Genomic DNA, 24,093 nt, shown 5'->3' with positions numbered 1-24,093 from the left:
TGAGCATGTGTAAGAGAGAGAGATGCATGGCGGGTGTGTGGGTATGTGTGTTATGCACAGCTGGTGCCTGTGTGTGTTGCATGGTACATGTGAGTGCGTGTGTCGTGCATGGTAAGTCTCTGTGTGTGTTTGTGATGTATGTGTATGTGCGAGACAGAGACGCATGGCGACGGGCTGACGCATGGTGGGACTTGGAGTGTGCGTGTGAGGTCTGAGGTGTGCATGTGTGGGAGTGGGCGCAGTGACCCTCTGCTAACGGGGAAGGCAAACCCCAGGGCCTCGCACAATGGCTATTCCAAGGCTTGCCTAGCCAAGGAGCTGAGCTGTTTCCTTCACACGGGCACCAGTGGGGCTTGTGTTCTACAAAAATATTATTTGTTGTCCCCACTTGGAGAGAAACTTTCCAGTTCAGCCTGTTCGTGTCTTTTATTTTGTAAAGTTTGCTCAGGAAAAGGAGTGGGATGTAGTGGTTCGAGCAGGGCGGGGCAGGGCTGGGAACCAGGACTCCTGGGTTCTATTCCTGGCCCAGGAGGTGGGGGATTGTTACTTCGGGGGAACTAGCAGAGAGCAGGAGCCTGACCTCCCGTTCACATACGCTGGCCTGGCTGGGTCAACCCATGGTCGCAGCACCCTTATCAATGCTGCCCCTTTTACGCTGAGCCGCAGACCTAGGTACAAAGGGAGGGACTGAGCCCAGCGGGGTTACCTCGGGATCCCTCCAGCCTGCCGCTCCCCACTCCCACTGCCCTAGCCCGCAAATCCCAGGAGCGTTGTGCCTCGTCAGTTACCAGAGTGAGATCTGAGCTGCTGGGATTTCATAACCTGAACAAATCTTGTAGTTACTATTGTCATTTATTAGGTGTATTACGGCAGTGCCTAAGAGCCCTGCTCATGGCCCAGGCCCCCATTGTGCCAGGTATGGTATGTTTTTATTGCTATTATGGGTAATACGGTAGCACCCAGGTGTCCCAGTCATGGGTCAGGCCCTTCGGGCACTGCACAAACACAGAACAAAGAGTTGGCCCCCGACCCAAAGTGCTTCCAATCAAAGGTCTTGTCTACACTAGAAAGTCATGACACAACTCCCCTGCGTGTGGACATAGGGCCAGATTTTTAAAGGTGTGTGGGTATTTAATTCCCATTCATTGGAAGCCAGCATTATACACGCTCTCTGCTGGCCTACCTATTCCCGCGTGAGACGGGGACTAAGCTATACCCAGCTTGGCCCAGATCCTCAATGGTATGTCGTCGGAGTGACATCATATAACTCAGCACAGAGGCTGGTTAACTTGCTGGCCCTGAACGGCAGGAGCGCCGGATCTCCGGGAAGAGAGACCAACCAGCTGGATGCCTTCCTCTAATCCAGCTGCCAACCCCTGGCTGACCAATCTGAAGTGGAAGGAGAGTAAAAACAAGTCTGGCTCGTTCTGGGCCCAGGGAGGGGTGCTGACGGGAGGAGGCCTCCAAATGGAATGGCGAATAAGCCAATTACATACGGACTTCACGGTGCAATGGACAAGCAGAATCCATCACAGATTCATAGGTTCCAAGGCCGGAACAGCACTGGCCAGAGACCTGCCCCTGAATAATTCCTAGAGAAGATCTGTTAGAAAAACATCCCAACTTGATTGAAAAACAGCCAGTGAGGGAAAATCCACCATGCCCCTTGGTCAATTGTTCCAATGGTCAATTACTCTCACCGTTAAAACGGTGCACATGCCTTCCTTCCAGTCTGAATTTGTCTGGCTTCAACTCCCAGCCATTGCATATAAGGATGATACGGCTGAGGCTGTCTATCCCCATCTGTACATCTGGAGCTTATCTATCTATCTATCCCCATATACACCATCATCTATATCTATCTATCCATCCCCATCCACCCCTCTATCTCGCCGCATACAACCCCTCTACCTATCTGTCCCCACACACCCCCTCTATCTAATCTAATCATCTATCTAGTCTATCTCATCCTGGCACACAGGTGCAGTACCTAGTGCATGGTCTTATCTCCTTTTAGTTTTAAAACAATCTTCAGCTCACTTGGCTGGTCTTATTGGACCTTCCCCCCCACCGCCTTTCCTCCGGATGCAAAATGAAGTGACATCAGCAAGATCGTCTCGGTTTTGTTTGGGGCGTGGTGGAAGGAAATATGTGCAAATGCAAGACCAGCACCTGCCTCTTCTACTTCCCTTTTCTCCTCGCCACCCCACCCTCCGCGAACAGCCCTTTGGTTACTGCAGCCTCAGGGCTTGGAGAATTTGCTTTCAAGCTCCCCAGCTCAGTGCATGTGTGTGTGAGAAACTGAGAGGGGCGCATGTGGAGGGGAATCCTCCTGCTCCCACCTTGAGAATCTGAGTTTCTCTTCAGAGTTGTCTTGTTACCTGTGTTATTATCATAGAACCCAGAGACAGGCCCAATTGAGATCAGAGCCCGATCGTGCCGGGCGCTGCACAGACCCTGACAGAGATCAGGGCCCCATTGTGCCGGATGCTGCACAGACTCATCGTGAGAAACAATCTTTGCCCCCAACATTTTACAGCCTAGAGAAATGAGGTAAAGGAAGAATCACTATCCTCATTTTACAAGTGGGGAAATTGAGGCACAGAGCAATTCAGTGCACCGCCCAAGCGCTAGTGTCATGCACAAGTAACTCGACCAAGAGTCTGCAACTAGTTCAAGAGCTAGTCCCGCTGCCAGCAGAGAACTATTCCAAATGCTAGTGTCACACACGACACACCCTGTCCCTAGTGTATAACTCGTCCAAAGGCTGGAGTCACACACCCGTCACAGGGTAGCTGGCTTGTAGCTGACTCACCCCCTCACCCTACCTCTGGTGTATGACGAGTCTCAATGTTCGGGTCACACACTTGCTCTGTAAGTGGCTGGAGCCTGAGCCCCACCCTGGTGTGTAACTAGTCCTTGTGCATGTCACATTCAACTTTCATTCATGCAAAGCCCCAGCCTCTCATGGGTCCTTTCTTTCTTTCGGTCATTCTTTTTAATCAAGGGAAATACAGCTTAAAGGACAATGCAACACACACCCAGGGGGGGCTACCCCGGAGGGGTGAGGGCTGAGCAGGGATGGTTTGGGCTCCCCCCAATCCCTCACCAATCCCCTAAAAATACTCACTGCATTATTGCCACAAACCAAACAATATCCCAGCCCAACACATGCCAAGACTCTCCTTGCAATGGCCATGGTCAGTAAGATGGGTGGTTTGGGGGTACAACAAAATCAGGGCCCCATGAGCTGCTCGGAGTCTTAATCAATTGCTTATTGGCTTCAGCTCACTGCTACACACACACACACACACACACACACACACACACGTCATGTCACACAGCAGCCCTACACACACACACACGTGTATTCACCCAACAGCCCTACACACACACACACGTGTATTCACCCAACAGCCCTACACACACACACACGTGTGTGCATTAACCCAGCAGCCCTATGCACGAACAGACACACACGTATTCACTTAGCAGCCCTATATACACACACACACACACACACACACACACACACACACACACACACACGGTGTGTATTCACCTAACAGCCCAGCAAATCCCCGATGCTCCCAGCTCTCTACAGGGAAACTGACCAGAAAAACGCCCCCCCCCCCCACCCTCGGCTGGATGGAGGCACCGGGGGGGGAAGAGGTCGGGTCTCTTTAAGAGCTCCGGAGCATGCGCACGGCTGTCAAAAGGGCGGGGCGCCCCCCCCCTCCCCAGTCCGCGCCCTTTCCATTCCGGGACGCCCAGGCGGGCAGAGCGCGGCGCCGGCTGGAGACAGGCGGGCCAGGGCCGGGACCGGAGCGGGGCCGCACGCCGGCCGGTGGATCCTGCAGCCGGGGCCTCCCTGCAGCGCCCCCCCGCATCCGCCGCGCCTCGGGGCCGGGGCGATGCCGAGCAGCCCGCGGGCGGCCGCGGCCGGGCAGCCCCGCTTTGGAACGTCGAGACGCTGAAAATTGTTACATCGCGTTCGGAAGTTGGAAGCGGCCACGACGCCGGGGCGCGGCGGAGCCCGCCGCGGGGAGCCGCTGGGGTGCCGCTGACCTCCGCCCCGCTCGGGTGAGTGGGGCTGGGCGCGGCCGGGAACCGGAGTGGGGCTTGGAGCCGGGGGGGGGGGGTACGCCCTGGAAACCCCCTTCCGCTTCGCATACCGAGGGGGTGGACCCCCCGCCCCCCCATATACAGTGCAATGGGGGGGGCGGGGGGGAATATGCGTTGCTCGCTCAGTGAAAACCTAAATACCAGCCCTCGAATGGGGGAGGGGGGAGAAAACGGTCAAATTAAAGGGTTTCCTTCCTCATCCCGCCCCCCCCGGCTTCTTGCTTTGAAAATACCCCCCCACACACATATTAAGGGGTGAGACGGGGGGAGTGTAGAGGCGAGTGTGAACTTCTGATGGACGCATGTGGTCGGGGGAGGGGGGAGGATTTGAACTCCAGTCTGACGGGGGAAGGCTTGAAACTTCTCACGGGAGGGGCTGGGGGGGGTGTTGAATTCAAGTTTGGAAGGGGAGGGGGAAGTGATCCGATTAAAGGGGTGTCCTGGTCTCTTCCGCCCCTTGGTGTGAAATATTTTCGCAGCGCATCCCGGGGGAGGAACAGGCGTGTGTGTGCCCAAGGGTTGAAACTGCTTGGGTGGATCTGCGGGGTTTGAATTAAAACGGCCAGGAAGAGCCCTAGAAACGACTCCCTGTCCGGAAACAGCAGCACATGCACCCCCCCCCCCCCCCCCGGAAAAAACCCAACCTTGCTTGCTGTGGGTGGGGGCAGGAAGAAAGGGGAAGTGGTCGATTTTTTTTTCTTCCAGTGCTGACTTGGGTGCCGGTGGCAACCAGCTGCTCTGCTGATTGGGGAGGGGATACGTTTTTTTCCTTTTCCAACCAAATTCGGGGGGGGGGGGGGGTCCTGAGTCTCTTTCCGCGGCCTGGGTTTAAAATGTGGTCCCGGAGAGACTCCTGCTAGAATCAGTGGTTTGTCTGAGTTTGCCGGCAGCACGGCACACCTGTCCCCAGTTCTCTCCAGTGTCTTACTGGAGGTTTAAAAAAAATTAAATCCAGTCTTCCTCCAACCCTCGGCCCAGCTGTCCCGCCTGATGGGGACAGAAGCTTCTGGGGTGGGGGGGAAGCCACACGTGCAGAACTGGGCAGCCAGCCTTTTGAGCTCACTTTGCAGGGTGGAAGAGCTTGCTTGAGCCAGGGAACCTATAAAAATTGGGTTGGGTCTGGCTTGACGGGTGGGTCGGGATTCCCTCTGGCTCCTTGTGGGGGCCATTTTGGAGCTTGCAAAGCAGGTCCCTTCTGCTGTACCACGCTGGGGGTGGGACAGTTGCTGGAGAGTTGGACCCTCATGGAGCAGTTTCTGTGGCTCAAAGGTCAGGTCTGCGCTTGAAATTTTTGCCAGTGCAGCAAGATCAGCTAGCGGGGTTTGAAGGACTTTTTTAGACCAGCAAAAGCCCTAGTGTAGACACAGTTATGCTGCACCCCCCCCCATCCTGTGGTTGGTATGACTTACTTTGTTCAGGGGACTGGCATGCGTTCTACATGCCGGTATGATAATCTATAGCTTTTATCGATCTAGAGCTTTTCATGAGCCCATCTCAAAGCCCTTTCTGAAAGAGGATGGTATCATTATCCCTGTGTCAAGCTGGGGAAACTGAGGCACAGAGGGGGTGGCAACTCAGCAGGCCTGAGGCAGAGCCAGGAATATGTTGGGGGGCGGGGGGGGGGGGAAGGAGCAGCTAAAGCTCAAGGACCGAGTTGGTACAAGAACAAATGGGGATAAACTGGCTGGGAGGAAATCTGAGGCTGGAAGTCGGAAGGTTTCTACCAGTCAGAGTGAGGGGGATGCTTTGGAAGAGCACCCCAGCAGGGGCTGTGTGGACAAACAACCTAACTGGCTTTCGGCTGGAATTTGAGCCGTTTATGGGTGGGATTCTGTGATGGGGCGACCGACAGTAAGCCGGGAAAGGGACTCAGTGCCTTTCTTGTCTGGGTTCCTACGGGTCCCCATGCGGGGAGGAGGGGGCTCGGAGGGGCCATGCTGGGGGACCTCCACAAACTTGCCTCGGTTTCACGAAGCCAGTTAAATTGGGGGCAGCCCCCTGGGCAGGTGCTCGGATTTCAGGTGCAGAGTAGCAGCTTAGTTGGGGGCTTGCCTAAAGCTGTTTCTGATGGCCTGATTTCGGTTCAAGGCAAACAAGGGACAGGGGCCCGCTAAACCAAAATAAGATGCTCTTAAAGTGTTGTGAGAGTCGCCCACATGGGAGGTGAGGGGGAGGGGGGTGTCCCATTAAACCAGTTTAACGAAACGGGTGCAGATTGGTGTGGCGTCAAAGAGCCAATTCCCACGGTGGAATTTTGAGACACTGAGATTGCTACTGTGTTCTGACGCTCTGGAGGTAATTGGGCTCAGAGTTTGTTGCCTTCCTCCCCCGGTTCCTTTTTGGCGAAAGGAGTCTTCCACCTCCCATAGCTTGGGAAGGATAGACGGACGAGGAGAAGAACTGTTCGGGGTGGGACAAAGGGGGGCAGATGCCGGCTGGAGCCGCTGTGCCCTGGGGGCGAGGCAGCTCAGCCCAGATGATGGGTATTTTCCATCTCCTGGAAACTTCCCCTCGAGTTTGACCTTCAAGGCTGCTCTGGGCTTGTTCTCTGTCTAATCAGATGCTGGCTTAGCAGGATCCCATGGGGGGAGGGGGACTCTGCTCCCCAGGGACTTTGTGGAGAAATTGGCCCCTTCCCGGCCCCTTCCCCTAGGGTAGCAATAAACAGCTGGTGTTAGGAGCTGCCCCGCCTGTACTTCTGGGGTAATCCTGGCTTCTTTGCAGCAAGGCCAAACCGCCGCTGATTTCAGTGTGAGCTAAATGCTTAAATACCTCTTGAGGATCTGGGCCAGAGACCCCAGTAATGGTGTGACATTTCCCCAAGCTTTTGCGTTTGGCTAAACTAGTTACAGGTCTGCTTCTGTCCTCAGAGGTGTGGGATCCATTCCTGGTTTGCTGTTAATATCTGGCTCCTTATGAGAAGTGGTGGTGAGGATGGGGGAGGCTCAGGACTCCTGGGTTCCGCTCCTAGGAGGGGAGGGATCGGGAGTCAGGACTCCTGGCTTTTATTCCCAGCTTTGGGAGGGGAGTGAGGGCTAGAGGTTGGAACAGGGGACTGGGAGGTGGGACTGTAGGAACAAGACCTTGATTGTTGTGTGACCTGCTGTGTCCTCTCTGCCTCTGGTTTTGCCCACCTGTGAAATGGGGGAGTTGTTAAAGAGCTTTGAGATCCTCTGTGATCCTGGTGGGCGAAATGTTGCTATGCTAGACCGAGCCAGAATGCTTTGGAGGGCCTCGGTTTCCGTGTTAGATTCATGGCTACCAGTAGCACCTAGGTGCTGTGACGTGTTGGCCTGCTTCTTCCTCTGCCCCAAGGAGCTTCCCATTTAAGCAGACAAAGGGTGGGGAGACAGTGTTTTCCCCATTTTACAGATGGGCAAGACTGAGGCCTCGAGAGCTCAAGTGGGAATTGGTGGGAGGGCTGGGATATGAGCCCAGATCTCCTGCATCCCGGCCCATCCACCCTCTGAGTACTGGTGCCTTGCAGTGACCTGCCTCGGGGTGGGGTGGGGTGGAGTGCAGGAAGGGGACCCGAGGCTAGACAGATCACAGGCCCTTGCCTTGCACTTGACTTCATCTCTCTGTGTTCCTTCTCCAGCCTTGTATGGACTTTGCTGCTTGCCTGCAGCCATGGGGAAAATGCTGTCCAAGATTTTCGGCAATAAGGAGATGCGGATTCTGATGCTAGGGCTGGACGCAGCCGGCAAGACCACCATCCTTTACAAGCTGAAGCTGGGCCAGTCGGTCACCACCATCCCCACCGTGGGCTTCAACGTGGAGACGGTGACCTACAAGAACGTCAAGTTCAACGTCTGGGACGTGGGGGGCCAGGACAAGATACGGCCCCTCTGGAGACACTACTACACAGGTACCCAGGGGCTCATCTTCGTGGTGGACTGCGCCGATCGCGACCGGATCGACGAAGGCCGGCAGGAGCTGCACCGCATCATCAACGACCGGGAGATGCGTGACGCCATCATCCTCATCTTCGCCAACAAGCAGGACCTGCCCGACGCCATGAAGCCCCACGAAATCCAGGAGAAATTGGGACTGACGCGTATTAGGGACAGGAATTGGTATGTCCAGCCCTCGTGCGCGACGTCCGGGGAAGGACTCTGCGAAGGTCTCATGTGGCTGACGTCCAATTACAAATCCTAATCCTGGCTTTTTGTACCCGAGCCCGCGCACGAGTCTCTAACCAATGAAACTTTATTTCCCCATCCCCACCCCACAGCCCCATCCTCCCCCACTCGTCTGTTTCTCTCTCTCTCTCTCTCTGTGTCTCAGAATTGCTGGTGGGGTGGGATTGGATCCCTGCTATGGTACCTTGGCACTCGCCCTCTAAAATGGGGGGGCCTGGGGTGTCGTGAATGCTGCGGGCTTGGGCGGGGGCGGCGGGGGGTGGCTCTTTAGATCTGAATGCAAGCCAGTTTTTTTTCTTGTTTCTGATTGTAAATCCTGTAGAATTTTATTATTTAATTCCCTTGGGAAGTAGGGGATGGGTGTAGACTCTCTCCTTCTCCTCCCCCGCAGCTATGTTCACAGGGGCAGATCATCTGGTGCTACTGGGGTGCCCTCGACAGCAGCCCTTCTCACCTGTGGTTCACGGAAGCCATCCCGTTCCTTATGTCCTGGTGGTCTGCAGAACTAACTGGGGGGCGGCGGGAGTGTTGGAGATCTCTCATACTAGGCACTTAAGATTTTTGCATTGGAGTGGCAGGTTCATGGGAGCAGCTTATGGGGGTCCCCTGTCCAGCTGCCCAATAACCCACGAATATAAGAATGTCCTTGCCTGTTGGGAGTGACAGCTGCATGCCCCAATCAAACTCAATCTCGGATGATCCTTATTTATCCCCCTGCCCTGCCATTCTTCTCTGCCACTGACCCAGCGCGGGTGAGGTGTGAGGGCTGTCCCACGTGTGGGAGGGGACTGGGCCGTGCACGCCTTGGTGACTAGCTTACCCTGGCGGGAGGAGAGCTGGTGTCCTGGGGAGACGCAGACATGCCCACATGTCTCCGCCCAAACCAGTTTCCCCAGCACGTGGGCGGGGGGAATCAAAGAGCCCATTCATCAGAGCTGCCTTAGAGGAGTGGCTCTCCCCCGAATCCTGGGGCTACCTGTCCTTGCTGGCTTACATTCCTGTTCGTGGGGAATGCGGCCACGGGGCTGGTGGAAATCCGGGGGGCGTCCGTCTCATGGGATGTCAGTGGGCCTTGGATCAGGCCCAGCTGGGATCGTAGTTAACCCGTGGGTGTGGCCGCACCCCTTCCCTGGGACTCCTCCAAAGCTCTGTCCTTTGCTGAGCTGCAGGCTGGGACCTGGGTGGGGCGGGGCAGGGGGTTCCCTGGTAAATGCCTCGCATCCATCTCCTCCCCCCAGCTTATCAATTGGGGTACAGGTTTCCCCCTGCATGGGCTCCAGGCCATCTGCCCACAGAGCCCTCCCAGTCTGACCATCCCAGGCATGGGCTGCCAATACCCCAGGGATCTGCTGAAGCCAAGCAAGGGGGTCCTGATAGGAATGTTTGGGGGAAGGGACCCCTTTAGTCTCTGGGATATGACTTCGCTTCCTATTGGTGAGGTATCCCCAGGGCAAAGGGAGGAGGGGCCAGTGTGTGTAGAGAGAGGACCCCACCACATTGGGGGGGGGGCCCCATGGCTAGGGGAAGTCCTGTTTCCAGTTTCTGCTGGGAGGAGCGGAAGTGGCATTTGCTTGCAGCTGTTGGCCTGGCCCCTCTTCCTATGGGGTGACAGGCTCTGCCCCCCAGCTCCTCCCCGCTCTGTCCTCTTAGCATCCTCCTCCAATGCACACAAGGTGGCAGGGGCTGTTGCCAAGGAAACTGCATCCAGCAGATGCTGATGATCCTGGTGGAAGGGGAGGAGCAACGGGATGGGGGGGTAGCACCGTTTGGTGGGAGCCCTGTCCTTCCTTGGAGGGAGGGTGCGAAGCGGCCATGCCAAACTAGAGCGGTTCCCCTTCCCTCTTAACCCTCACACACGCAGCGCTTCCCCCTTGGGGCCCCCTGCCCCCTCTGATTTCAGGCGGCTCGCGCCCAGCCCCCTGGTTCGTGAGCCTTTTTCTCGCTCTTCGGGGAGGTGGGCAGGGCGAAGCCGCCACCTTGCGAAACCTGCTAGACGAGGGAGTGGATTAAACTCGCTTTTTCCTCCACTGCGTGGGTGCTGCTCCAACCGAACCCAGTGCTGGAATGAGTTTTGCCTGGCCTCTGCCTGCCCCGCCCGAGGCCTGTTCGCACCCCCCCCCTTTCCACCTGCCACACACATCCACTAAGATGTGCCATCCCATCCTGCCAGGATCCAGCTGCTGTGGCTTTGAGCAGGGACTGGTCTGGGAAGGAGTCTCCCTAGAGCCATGTCCCCACATCCCCTCCTTATCTCTGAGTCCTGGGGGCAACGCTTGAGGGAAATCCCACACTCCCATCCCTGCAGCCGGGCTCCCAACCTACTCCCTGGGCGTGCCCCCCTGGGAGAGAATGAATCATAACTAGGAAAAGGGGCAGTGCCTTCCCCCCTCAGGTGTCTGAGTGTCTAATTACTGAGGAGTCAACGCCAGCCGGCCGGCCCCTTTTTGTTGCAAGCCGGCTCCTGGCAGCCCCGTGCCACCCACTCTGCAAATGCCGCCTCTCCCCGAGGCTTGGCCTTGTAAACTTTGTCCCTGCCTCTCGCTCGAACCCGGCTCGGCCATGCGGAGCAGGGTGCAGGACGTGCCCTGACTCCGAGGCGAGACTAGCCGGTGTCCTGATGCTGCCTCTGTCCTTAAGCCTTCCAGCATTACCTTTCTTGGCGGGGGCACTCGCCCTGTGGACTAGCCCTTAAAGGTGCAGGTGTGCCAGTTCCCCCCCATCTGACGCACGTTTTGGCTGGCAAGAAGCCCCATGATGCAGTAGAAGCGAGGCACATGGCAGTGCCAATTCCACCACGGGGCTAGAGGCGAGTGTGTGATGGGCTGATTTAGGAGCAGATTTCCTCTAACATTCCAGTTTAGTACATGTCTCTTTCCTTTTGCCCCCCCCCCCCCTTCCAAAATTCCCCCTCTGGCACAGGGGGCCCAGTTTGCTCCTGCTCCCTGCTGAAATGAAGCTGGAATTGATGAGACTGTGGCTCTTGTTTATTGTTTACTGCGGGGCAGCTGTGATTCTTTGGGCAGGCTCCTCTTCCTGCAGAAAATAGAAACGGGCTCGGGTTTTTTTCCCCCCCTCCCACCCCCCCCCTGCTCCTGCATCTCGTACAGCGTGAGCAGGCCAAAGCACTTAAGTCTGGGCGTGCATCTGGCACAAGCAGCTTCTACCGTAGGGGTGGCTGCAGAGCATGAGTCCCATGTACTCTTCCTCCAAACTCAGCTGATCGGCCATGTTAACGGTGCGTGCCTGCGTTCCCGAGGCGCAGCCCTCACTGCGTGGGGGGGCAGCCGGCCCTACGGCTTTAGCAGAAGCTGCCGCTGCAAGGGGGCGTCGTAGGGCTGTTTCCGCTCCCTGGAGCGGGCTGAGCTGGGGCTGTGAAATAAGCGTCTCCTCGTTACACAGATGTTCATCTCAAGAGCGTACGCTGGTGTGGAAGCTGATCCTGCTGTGCGGTGGGTGGCCGCCTCCATAATCCTGCGTCGGGTTTGGTTCTGATCCAGAGCTGGTGGAGTGGTTACCTTCCCTGTGTGAAGTGGGGCTGTCTAAAACCTTCCTCCTGAAGGGGAGAGAATTGGAGACTCTTGTGCCTTTACTGGAGTGCCACTGTTGCAAAAAGGAAAACAAAGGTACTTTAAGAGCCAGCTGTAAGATGTGCTGGAAACCCCTGGGGGCTGTAATCTGCTTGGGGAGATGCTACACAGGGGAAGTATTCTCTACTGTACCTGTAACCTGGGAAGATTTAGCATCTCCCATTTTTCGTTGGTAAATTTCTCCCTGCAGCCGGAGAGGCTGCAAGTGCAGTGTGTTTCAAAGGGCTCATGACATTCAAACTGTGTGAGGGTTTTTTTTTAAGGTGTTTTTTTTTCTTTCTAATCTTTATGCAAATGAAAATCTTTTTTAAAAATCGTATTGGCTGCCGTTCTGTGCTTTATTTCTCACTTTCATGCAGAGATTTCCCCTCTATAAAAGGGCCTGGTTTTTTATTCCCCCCCCCCCCACAAGTGTCTCTAACAAGGCAGCATGGGACAGTGGTTTAGAGCTCTGGACAGGGCCACGGCAGTTCAGGTTCTATTTCCGGCTCTGTCACTTTGACCACTTTCCCCGCTCGCTGCCAGTTTCTTCACCTGTTTAAAAGGGGGCCATGACCCGTCTCTCTTGTAAAGCACGGTGGGATCTGGGGGCTGAAAAGGACCGTGTCACAGCTAAGCCCAACGCTGCCCTAGCAGCGCTCGGTGGTTCTCAAACGAAGGCCTGAGTCCAATGTCCTATGCCTTGCGGAGAGGCTGGCACCTGGGTGGAGTTGGGGGTACAAAACGACGGCCTCAGAATGGGGGTGATTTTGCAAGGGTGCAGCTGGTGCAAAGCATCAGTGAACCGGGCCCAAGGTTTCAGTGCAAGCATGGTTGGTTAAGCATCCCTTATTTTTAAGATGACGGGACCCCTGGCTACCTACAGTGGCTGTGGGGTCAAGCAGGCCCCCGAAAGGTGGGCTCTGGTCGCAGTTCTGTCCCTGTATGGCTCCCCCTTCTCTGGCTCGGTTTGCAGAGCTGGGGCTGAGGTTCTCACAATGTGCTGCGGGGGGCCAGTAGGAAGCACTGGGTGGGTGGTGTCTTACTGAGCATTTCGGTTCCTCTTTTGAGAGGCGAAGCTTGGCTGTGACTTGGGAGTGGAAGCAGGCACAGGAGGTGTTGGAGGCAGCTGATCTCATTGCCGGCTCGCTGCACCAATGTCTGGGCACGCATATGACACCCCTCCCCCCCCTCACCTAACCCACTAAGCCAACCACCTCCTCTCTGTACAGCGGGTCCTTCTGCTTTTCACCGCCTCACTTGTTTCCTGCAGAACTACTGAGCAGGGACCTAGAAGTCAGGACTCCTGGGTTCCAGGCTCAGCTCTCAAGTGCGGGTTTGATCTTGGAGTTTGCAGCCCCTCTCGCTGCCAACCCAACCTGGGGGAGGGGCTCAAGAAATTCTCAAAAGCAGGCTTGGGCCCTTTTGAAAACCGAGCTATACTTTCCCTCTTTGCTAGGTGGGCTCCTCTGTGCTCTACAGGGGGTGGGGGAAGAGGGGAACTGCTCCCTCTGTGCATAAGGAGTGGGACAGAAATCTAAGCCAATCCTTGGGGGTTGTTTTGCAAATGGGGAAACTGAGGTCAAGTGACTTGCCTAAAGTGAGAGAGTCCATGGAAGGGCTGGGAACAACCCAGGAGTCCTAGCTCCCAGCCCCCTCCTCTAACCACTAGACCCCACTGCCTTCCCAAAGCTGGTAATAGAACCCAATCAGCCGCCTGCTCTATCCATTAGACTCCATTCCCCCATTTTTAGCATTGCAACCCTGCCCTGGTTTTGGGCCCAACCTGAGTATAAATATTTAGGTTGTTTCTTGAATGCCTCTCATCCGCACCCCTCATATCTCCATGCGTGGGGTTATGCAGCAGTAGGGAGCGTTATCCTGGGCTGAATGGGGAAGGCCAGTGCAGGGGAGCCGCTTGAGGCCATGCTGTTCCTGGCCAATGAGAGATCAAACCTTTTAGACCCAAACTCCTTTGCCCCCTTCCACCCTGCACCCCACCACAAGGTCCATGAAGGAGAGAGGCAGGTCTCAGCACTGGCAAAAGCCTTCAGGTTGCTGACGGGACAGGCTTTGCCAGTGCCGGGGAGCAGAGCCCTGCATTGTACCCCACCCCCCCCCGATTCCCTCCATTGGTGGCAGTCTGAGTCTGAGCTGTGCAAGGTAGGGAGTGCCTCACAATGGACAGATGTCCCCTGGAAGTAGGGAATGTCTGCAATCAAAGACCCATGGCTGGCCCAGGCGCTGGGATTGGGAGCTATGGGATTTTTTTATGGCAGCGTAGACGTGCCCGTAGACTTCTAAGGCCAGAAGGCAGCATAAGGGCATCTTCAGCCTATGTGCGACTGGAGGATTTCACCCTGGTTTCTCTGGGCCAGGCCCATGCTCTTCCAGACGCACCACTCTGGATCCGAAGATGTCAAGAGACAGAGCATCCGGCTCTCCCTTTGGGGGTTGGTTCCTGGGGTTAATCGCCCGCGCTCTTCAAAACCAGTGCTTTGTTGGGTCTGGCTTTGGGTCTTTCTCTATTAGATTAAGGAGGTCTTTAGTAGCTGCTGCGTTCCCCCTGGGAAGGTATTTGAATCCCTGCTCCATCATCCCTCTTAAGGCTGGAGAAGGGAGGGCCCAGGGATCAGCAAGGGGCCCAGGTTCACACAGGAAGTTTGGGGCTGAGCTGGGAATTGGGAACCCAGCTGTTCCCACTCCCCGTCTTGGGGGCTTTTGACTGTCCTTCCTCCCCTCTTGAACTCTGGCCTGGGTGCTGCAGGAGGGGATGCCTCGTGCCCACAGCGGGTCTGCCCTTAACATCTCTGAAGCTGCTGCCCAGTGACCACTCTGAGGCAGTCAGCAAAGGGGGCGGCTTTCGGGAGGGAGACGTTCCTCCACCAGGACCAAGGCTGAGACCTTCCAACTCACTCCACGTGGGAGACCAAACGGCCTCAGGTAAGAATGTTTGGTCCCTCCTAGCCCGGACTGGGATTTGAACCGGAGAAGGTTCTGTAACCCGCTGCCCCACCTCTCAGCCTCCCGCCTGCCATCCCCTTGCCACTTGACCGAGATCCTCTCTACAGGCGCCAAGGCGGGCACTGTGTGCTTTGTATGCCTGGGACGGGTGCAGCTCGGAGCTGCACGGGGGGCTGTTGGCAGGGTGCCCCACTGGGAGACGGTGGAAAGGGGAAAGCTGGCAGGTGGGAGGGGTAAGCCAAGGCCCCCGCTCGCTGGAAGTGAGTTGCAGCAGCCTGGGCCGAGCAAGCCCCTGCGTTTCCTGGGCTGAGCCAGCCGGTACCTCTGCGCTCATCCGCTTCCTGTCTCTGCGGTTAGCCAGCCGGGGCGCTCTCCCTGGAGGAGCCCTCTGTCTATTGTGTTTGCGTCTTTGGATCCAAACGGCACATCTGGGGGCGGGGACTGTGGTCTGTTAAAGCCGCCAAGCTGCAGTCGCTGAACTGAGACCGGACAACTCGTTTCACTTGTGCCTCCCGTTCTTCACGCACTTGGGTTCTGCTGCACGAACAGCCCTGGAGAACGAGGGGCTCTGTGTACCCCCCACATAGGTACAGCACAGGTCTGCCCCCCCAAATCATTACCCCCAGCCAGTTACCCAGCAGGCTCGGTCTCTGGGGTCCTGGTTACTCCTGGCCCTCTCTGCTGGGATGTGTGGGGTGCTGGGGGGGCTGCTCCACCGGGAACAAGACTCAGACCTAGCAGCCTGCTCCACACAGATCACTGGATGTTGGATAGTCATTGACTTTGCTAATATAGGTTAGAATAGAGCCAGTCCCTTGGGGGGAAGGCCCCCTATCCTGTTTCCTGGTCCCCCAAGCCTACCAGTCCCCCCTACCTGGGCCTGGATTGGAGGTGGCACCCCCTAGAGGGGAAAAGCCTTGTACCCCATTCCTTGACCTTCCTGAGCTCACCAGTCCCCCCTGATCTGGGGCTGGATTTGAACCAGTGCCCCCTAAAGGGGAAAGGCCCCATATCCCATTCCTTGACCCCCAGTCCTCCTTTTGTTCCCGATTTGTAACAGCCCTCCCCCCTTTTTGTTTTTGTTTTGCTCCAGTTTAAACGACAGCCTGGCAGGCCCCTTCCAGCGATCCTCCTTCCCCCTTTTGTCTTTCAAGCATTCTCGGATTGTGGAGGAGCCAGCTTGCGGCCGCCTGCCGCGAGGGCCGACGCTCTTCGCCATGTCTGCAGGACGCCCTCCCAAGTGGAGGCTGCTCCAAGACCGACAGGTGAATAGGGGCCACCCTTCCCCACGGCCACTCGTGCAGTTATCACGTTCGCTCTGGCCCCAGCTTCTATTCCCAGAAGATCTAGGGCTGAGGGGGCGACCGATTACGTAGGCTCAGGGTGGGGAATGGCTCTGGTCCCTCAGGCCCTCTTGGTCAGAAGGGGCCATTGTGATCATCTGGTCTGACCTCCTGCCCCTTGCAGGCCACAGAACCTCCGCCACCCACTTCTGTAACAGAGCCCTGACCTCTGGCTGAGTTTCGGATGTCCTCGAGTGACCGAGAATCTGCCATTTACGCTCGTTTAAACCCGCCAGTGCCCCATGCCCCGGAGCCGGCTTCTGCAGGGGAAGTGTGAGTTCACACCCCCCATTAGCAGAATCTTCTCCACTGGGCTTGCCTGCCCCCCGCCCGCACCCCCACCGCTGCCTTTTCAGATGCTGGGCAAGGCTTGGAAAGTCCTCTCGCCGCACGCCACCGAGCAGGGCGGGTTTGGGAAGCAGCACAGGGGGGGTCCTTCCTCGCCGTGGGACCCTGGGCTTTGTAGGTCCGAGTGCTCGAAGCTTCCCGCTGGCCTACCCGCCACACTCCCCTAGCCTGCTTTTCTGGCCCCACGTTAGAAACGTCTCCCCTGCAAATTAAGCCCAGGGTTAGTCGAATTCAAGTTAGCAGCTTCTGGGTGTGTTAACCTAGGGCTTGAGCATCTTGCCCGTGTTTGTGACCAGGTTAGGAAGTGTTGAACCCTGAGGCACCAGTGTCCACACTGCATTACGCCAGCCTGAGTCCAACCAGCTGAATCCCAAACCTCCTGTGTTCGTGGTGCAGGCTGGGAAACCTTGACTATCCACAAAAAGAAAGAGTACTTGTGGCACCTTAGAGACTAACCAATTTATTTGAGCATAAGCTTTCGTGAGCTACAGCTCACTTCATCGGATGCATACTGTGGAAATCCGATGAAGTGAGCTGTAGCTCACGAAAGCTTATGCTCAAATAAATTGGTTAGTCTCTAAGGTGCCACAAGTCCTCCTGTTCTTTTTGCGAATACAGACTAACACGGCTGTTACTCTGAAACTTGACTATCCAGAGGGCCTACCAGAGTCCGGGGAGGGGGGCTGCGTCTACACTGCAAAGCAATAGGGCTTGAGCCCTGGGTTCGGGCTTGACTCCGGCTCAGACGCTCTGGCCCCATGGGGTCCTGGGACCCGGGACCAGTGCAATTTGTGTGTAGGCAGAAGTGGGGTGAAGCTTGAGCCCGAGTTTGAACCTGGCGCTTATGTTGCAGTATAGATGATCCCAGCAGGTGGAAAGCTGTATGGCCAGATGCAGAATGGGCAGCTCCTACCCAGGGGGCAGGCTCGTTTGCTGCTTGGCCATCGTGCCGAAGTTGCCAGTCAAGGGGCTGCCGAGCACCAACGGGGAGGGGAGGGAATCGGGGGGGGGCACTTGTGCCAGGCTGTGAGCTGAAACCGGCCCCACTCATCTCACGCGTGAGCCAACGGTAATGCGTTGGCAACAGGAGTAGAGCGCTAAGGCACAGATCCTGCAATCTGCTGAAATCAATGGAGTTAGGTGCTTAGGACCAGATCCTGGCGGGTGTTTGTGTCTGTTCTGCCTTTCTGGACAAGCCCTATTGAATCGGTTCTTTGGCTTGCGGGATACACTCATTTCAGCTGGTTGGGGTGACCCTGTGTCCCCCTGCAGAGTTGCTAGTCCCTAGCCGGGCAGCAGTAGCCTGACACCTGGCTGAAGAGCCCTGAGATTGCAGGGCCCCGGAGCAGGGCTGGCAGCCATGTGAAAGGTGTTTGCTCGGCCAGCTGTGTGCTCTGGTCCCGCTGGGGTGGATCCAACTCAAATATTAGGTGTGTGTGGCGGGGGGTGGGGAAATCTCAGTCCCTGAACTGTCCTTTGTCCTACAGAACAGCTGCTTCCCCTTGTTCAGCAAGGCTAGGGTGAAGTGAAAGGTCAGAGCAGCGTTTGCAAAAGGCAGATGAAATCTCTGAGGGGAGGCAGCAAGGGGGGTGGGGGCGGGGGCTGGAGGAGAGGGGGATCAGTCATGGGAGATGCTGATCTCAGCTGTAGGGTGCTGAATCCAGTGACGGAAAGGCACTGATCTCTGAGGGCAACGACGCCCCTGTGTGCCCTGCTGTTCCCATCTGGGGCCCTTGCGGCCTCTTGCTCCTGACTTGCAACTCCCTGTGTTCTTCCAGCCCAGGGTTCCCCACCCCAGCCAGCTCTGCTGATGTGCCACAAGCCCGCCCCACAGCCCTGCCTGGGTTCCCTTTACACCCCTCCCTGCTGATGCTCTCGACACACACCCCCAGCACTCCCCACACACCCTGCCCCACCATCCCTGCTTGCAGCCTACTCCTTTAATGTTTGTAAAGCTCTTGGAGTTGCGGGGCGGTTGTGTTTTGCTGGGAACTTGAGTGGAGATAATCCAAGACTGGAAAGACCCGGGCATGAGGGGATAAGCCAAACTGTAGACTGCACCTCTCTCCGGACGGAGGTTTGAGGGGTGGGTGGGGAGGAGGGGGATTCAAAGTCATTTGCAATGTTTTGCAACGGAGCCCGTCATTTAGGAAAGAGCCACCTGCAGAATAAAAGGCCAGCACTTGTTTGGAATCGCTTGGCCTAGCACGGCTGATCAGGGAGATGACCTGCTAGCCTACCTCTGCAGTGACGGTTTACCCAGCAATCCAAGCCCCTGCCCGTGAACCTGCCCTGTTTTCCAGGAACACGCCTGCCTGGGCAGTCTTTGAACCTAGCCAGTCTTGTGCCAGAAATCGGTGGCGGACGAGCTGGGTGTTTGCGGGGAGGGGAGCAGCCGGGAGTCTTTCGAAAAGAACAGGAAAAGGTTCTGATCTCGTTAAACCCATGCTGGTTCTCAGATGTCTTGTAGCTCCCCCCCCCCGACCCCGGTGGGGATGGCAAAACCCCCCTGGGAACAATTGAGCTAACACCCCTTTAGAAGCATAAGCTAGAGGGGGGATGTGCCATTCGATGGAGCAGCAGGGTTACCCAGAGCAGTGGGCTGGCTGGGCGAAGGCTGATCTGCTCCTGGGATGGCCACTCACCTGGGCCAAGTGGAGATGAAACGCTTCCCAGTTGGATGGGTAACCCTGGGCCCTGGTGATGGAGAATCAGGCCTGAGGGATGAGCACCCAAGGTCTGGCGTGGTACCGCAGAAACAGGGGGTATTGGAGATGCTCTGGGTGCTCTCGGTACATCCCAGCTCTGTTTCAGCTTGGCATGCCAGGGCTCTGGGCCTATTGCAAAGGGGGCACACCTCTGCCCACAGAAAGAGGCATGTGTGGCTGATCTTCTCAGAAGGGGGTGTGGGGCCAGAGGACTCCTTGCCACAGGGATTCTGTACCCTGCCCGTGCCAGATCCCCCATGCCCCCAGCACATCCGGAGACTAGAAAGTGGTGGGGGTGGGAATGTCACTGATTTGCTGCCCTTTTCAATGCCATGGCAATGGTTTGTGTAGTTAGTACAACTGCAGCTGCCGGGTCAGATTCACGGGCGCGTCAGCCACAAGTGATTCAGCACTCGCTGCCTGGCCACATGCCTGAACATGAACCTGGCAAGCCAGGGGAGCCCACAGGCGCCTTCCCCTCCCCCTCTCCCCCTTCCAGCTTCAAGGAGCTGCTTCTAGCCATCAGCCTCTTGACTGTGCCTCTGGGAGCAGGGGAAGGGGATGGGAGCATGGGCCCATCCCTGGGGATTGCTGCACATCCACCTGAGGGTGGGGGGTGAGGGTGGGCATTTTCCAGGAGCCTGACGCATGCTGTCAGTTTTGAGGGCTGCATGTGGACTAGCAGGGAGCTCAGCCCATCCGTGAGCAGAGCATCTGGGAGGGATTAGCTGCACCCCAGGGAGAGCTTGCTCAGAAGGGAGGGTCCGGGAGAGCCGCGCCGCAGCTGTGAGGGGCTCACACAGGCGGGCAGGAAGGAGAGGCAGCTGTCACCCGATCTCCTCTCACTTGTGTTCCTGCTTGAATTGTGGGTTGGATTTAAACCCCAGGCAGTTTAGAGAGCTTGCTAGAGTCAGGTACTATGAAAGCACCTTAGCCCAGACCCACAGTCTCCTGCTGTTTCCATCCTCAGCTCCCCACAATGCTGCTGCCAGCCCCGGGCTCCTCCCATGCCAGCTGCAGCTACTGATCCCCTCCAGCCAAGAAGAAAAGCGGGAGGGAGCAGCTGTCGTCCCCGCCCCCAGCCATTCCCAGGTGGGCTGGGTTGGTGAGGGCACTGGAAATACCCACAGCGGGAGGTCGTGTCCCGCTGCCTCATTTTGCTGAATGATCCCCATGACTCCAGTCCAGCATCTCTCCATCCAGACAGCAGCAGAGCTGACCACTTCCTGCAGCTCCCACAGGTTTAAAACCCAACGCCTCCCACAGAGCCTTTAACCTCTAAAGCACCAGCCTGAATCCTAGTGAGTGACTGGGCCAGTGCGGGGTGTCTCAATGCATTTCCTAACAGGACTGTGTCTGCTTTACAACCCCCACCCTCAAAGCTGACACTAGACCACTTCCCTGGCAGCCTCAGCAGAGAGGCCAAGGCTGGACTGGATCGTGGACACATGACTCCCCTCTCAAGCTTTTAGGCAGTGATCTCGTGGATAAGGCACTAGGCTTAAAGTCAGGAGATTCCTGCCTCAGCCGCTGATGCAGCCCCGGAATACTGGACATTCTGGTACTTCTGGAACCGCCGGGGCCCACCCGCACCTGTGCGATCCCATCCATCCAGGTATGATCTCAAGTGGCGCAGGTGAGACCGGACAAAGCCACACCTGGTTTTGTCTCAGGACTGGACATGGGACAAGCCAGAGACAAATAGGGCCGCCTAGGTTACCACAGGACAAATGGCCGGCCTATTGCTGGAAGACCTTTCGTCTCGTGGAGAAAGGCAGAATGGAAGTCCAAGCTGGACAAATTCAGCTGAGAAATACAGCACCGATTTGATTTAACAGTGCGGGTAATCAACCATGGGGAACCAACTCCCTAGGGAAGGTAGGTCGTGGGGTCTCTGTCTCTTGATGGCTTCAGAGCAACACTGGCTGCCTTTCTGGACGAGACGCTTTAACCAACCACTCACTAGTTGTGGGGCTTGATACAGGGATAACTAGGTGAAATTCTCCGGCCTGTGTGGTTCAGGAGGTCAGACTCGATGATCTAAGGGTCCCTTCTGGCCAAAATCTATGAAATCTCTGACCCTGAGCCAATCACTTTCCCTCTCCGTGCCCCCCACCCCCTCACAGTCTTGTCTATTTAGACTGGAAGCTCGCTGGCGCAGGGACTGTCTCTTAGACCAGGTCTACTTTGGCTGGTATGATAATGTCGGCTGGGGTGTGATTTGTTTTTAAGGACCATTTTATATCCGCAAAAGCCCTAGTATGGACAAAGTTATACTGAGAAAAAGTCCTTTTACTAGGGTAGCTAATTTTGTTTCAAGGAACTGGTATAAACTATACCGGCAAAAGCGCACTGCTGTTTGTAGACGCTGCGTCTGCTCTAGGATGGCTTGAGGGTACCACTAAACCATTTTTAGGGTAGGCTAGACCTAAATCACGCCCCCCTGCCCCCGCCAGCTGATTTAGCTATGCCAGCAAAGTCTCCAATGTAGACACAACTGTGCTGACAGACCAGAGCGTCTGTTGGCTCAGCTGATGTCGTTTAGGGAGCTGGCATTGCTAAGCTAGCAGAACTCCTTCTGTCAGCACATGCTGTATCCACACTATGCCAGCGTCGGCTGCGTAGTGTAGACGTGGCCTAAAAACTGTATGTCCAGCACTTACCACAATAGGTGCCACAAATAACACACATGCTGTCTCTATCCTGAGGATAAATACGGTAATCCAGGGTCATTAACCCAGCACTTAAAAGCATAAAGGAGAATTTGACATTTAAAGGGCCTTGCTAGGTTTAATCCTCCTTTTGATCATCCCTGCAATACATTTCCTCCTTATCTGCAGCAGGGAAGCAGCCTGTCGCCTCTCAGCAAGAACCCTTCCCAACCCCATAACTCCCTACAAATGGCTTTTATTGTTCCCGCGTCAGCATAATTGCTTGTGTCTTACCCCTCTGTAGAAACCTCACCATCTCTGAAGCGCTGTAGGCAGGATGCGTCAGCTGGGATGAGCTGTTTTAAATATGTCCCTTTCTGTTGGGGAAAAAATGCTTCCCACAAGAAAGCATTTTTTTTTAACCTCCTTAATTGGGTAAAGATGTTCTCTTGGCATATGAAAGAAACCACCAGCTGCAGAGATATAATAATGTGGGGTTTGTGGAAAGCAGAGGAGAAATAGGCAGGAACTGTACAGGGACCTTGCTCTCCAACTAGAAGTTATTTTGTAAAAGTGATGACTGGCTTACAGGATTGGAAAATGAATCTCATCAGCATAGTTGTAAATTAATTAGAGCGGGATCCTTGTCTTTAAACCTTCCCACCCAGCAGGACCTTGGCATTACACTAATAATATTCCCTGCCTGAAAAAGCTACATTAAAAGAGTTTTAAAATTTACAAATCAATGAATGCCAAAGATTGCCTGTATCTCCTTAACTCTGCCCTGGCCCCTTTGAGACAGTGTTCTGCGGCTGTCTGGAAAATGGTGCCCCAAGCTGCCATTTCTTTGTTTTGCAAATTCCATACCAAAAACTACATTAAAATAATGTTAAAGTTGCAAAGTCAAGCTCTTGAAAGTCAGGAAATGCCAAAGAGAAGGTTGCCTGTAAAACTCTGTCCATATCTATGGTTTCAGAGTAACAGCCGTGTTAGTCTGTATTCGCAAAAAGAAAAGGAGTACTTGTGCATTGCGTGATTAGGGCAGGTCAAAAGTTTGCTGCTGACAGGTTATTTTGGTGGAAAATTGGGTTTTTGATTAAATGATTTTTTTCATGAACAGTGTCTCCTTCCCTTGGTAAATTTCAGTTTTTTAAAACATAAAACAAATGCCTCCAAACCAGAAAGTTTTTCAGCCAACCCAGGAAATATTTTGATTCGGAAATACTGCTGCAGTGCTTCATGGGTTTTGTAGCCCGGGTGCCTCATGTCATTATTCTCTGCTAGGGGCTGGCCTCCCCGGTAAGACAACATCGCCCATGGTGTACCAGGGCCAGGGTCTCCCATCATGCAGCGAGGCGACTGCCGTGCATGCCCCAAAGAGTTTACAATTTAAGCTCAAGACATCAGATGGAGACATCCCTTTTTCATTGTCCAGCATGTGCACTGAGTGAGGCAGGAGGCTTGAGAAAAAAAATAGAATGTACTGATGCAATTAAAGATGGTCTCAGTGTATAGATCAAAATGGGCAGAGCTGAGGTTCCATGAAGTGGTTTTCACACAGGTTTTTGTATCAAATTTTTGAGGTTTTTGATTTGTAAAAGGAAAAGCACCAAACCAAAACGATCCTGCCGGGTTTGCTAAACATCGCAGTAGAACAGCGTAGAATGGACGCTTGCCCTGGTAAGGGATCCAGGCTTAGATCTGCCTCATGGCCTCAAAGATCCTATGGAAGGAGAGAGGGAGCCTGAACCATGAAACAGCTGAGCTTCTCGGGGATGAGCTGATGAGAGGTGAAATGTTGCCACAACGCCAAAACCTCACCATGCTTAGGGTTACCAGATTGCAACTGTGAAAAAACGGGACGGGGGTGGGGGGTAATAGGCGCCTATGTAAGAAAAAGTCCCAAAAAACAGGACTGTCCCTTTAAAAATGGGACATCTGGTCACCGTAACCAGGCTGGGCCTTGAGGAGACCCCTAGGCCAAAGCCCATGGGCCCCTGGGGCTTGAGGTGACTCCCCCCAGCTCTGGCTTCCTGGGGCCTGAGGCAACCCTCGCCCCTGTCTGGAGCCCATGGCCGTGATGGCCTTGGGGTGGCACAGAGTCCATGGCTCCCCAGGGCTTGATGCAACCCCAGGCCTCTGTTGGCCCGGGGGTCTCACAAGGCTCCAACCTCTTGGCTGAGCCCCTCCCCCTCAATCCCCCCTCCAGGCTAAAACCTTCCTCCCCCCCTGACTGAGCCCCTCCC

At 55.5% G+C, this 24,093-nt stretch overlaps 1 protein-coding gene across 1 annotated transcript; it reads left to right on the top strand.

The window, feature by feature from the left end:
* The first annotated feature begins 3,943 nt into the window (after positions 1-3,943).
* Positions 3,944-9,932, top strand: LOC141976297 (ADP-ribosylation factor 6-like). Its single transcript, XM_074937218.1, has 2 exons — positions 3,944-4,083; positions 7,724-9,932. Exon 2 carries the CDS (start codon positions 7,756-7,758, stop codon positions 8,281-8,283), a length of 528 nt encoding a protein of 175 aa, XP_074793319.1. The 5' UTR covers positions 3,944-4,083; positions 7,724-7,755; the 3' UTR covers positions 8,284-9,932.
* The last annotated feature ends 14,161 nt before the right edge of the window (positions 9,933-24,093 follow it).

The sequence above is a fragment of the Natator depressus genome, chromosome 23, assembly GCF_965152275.1.
Source record: "Natator depressus isolate rNatDep1 chromosome 23, rNatDep2.hap1, whole genome shotgun sequence".
Taxonomy (NCBI): domain Eukaryota; kingdom Metazoa; phylum Chordata; order Testudines; family Cheloniidae; genus Natator; species Natator depressus.
Note: the sequence above shows the minus strand (reverse complement) of the source record. Positions and strands in the feature narration are given on the sequence as shown.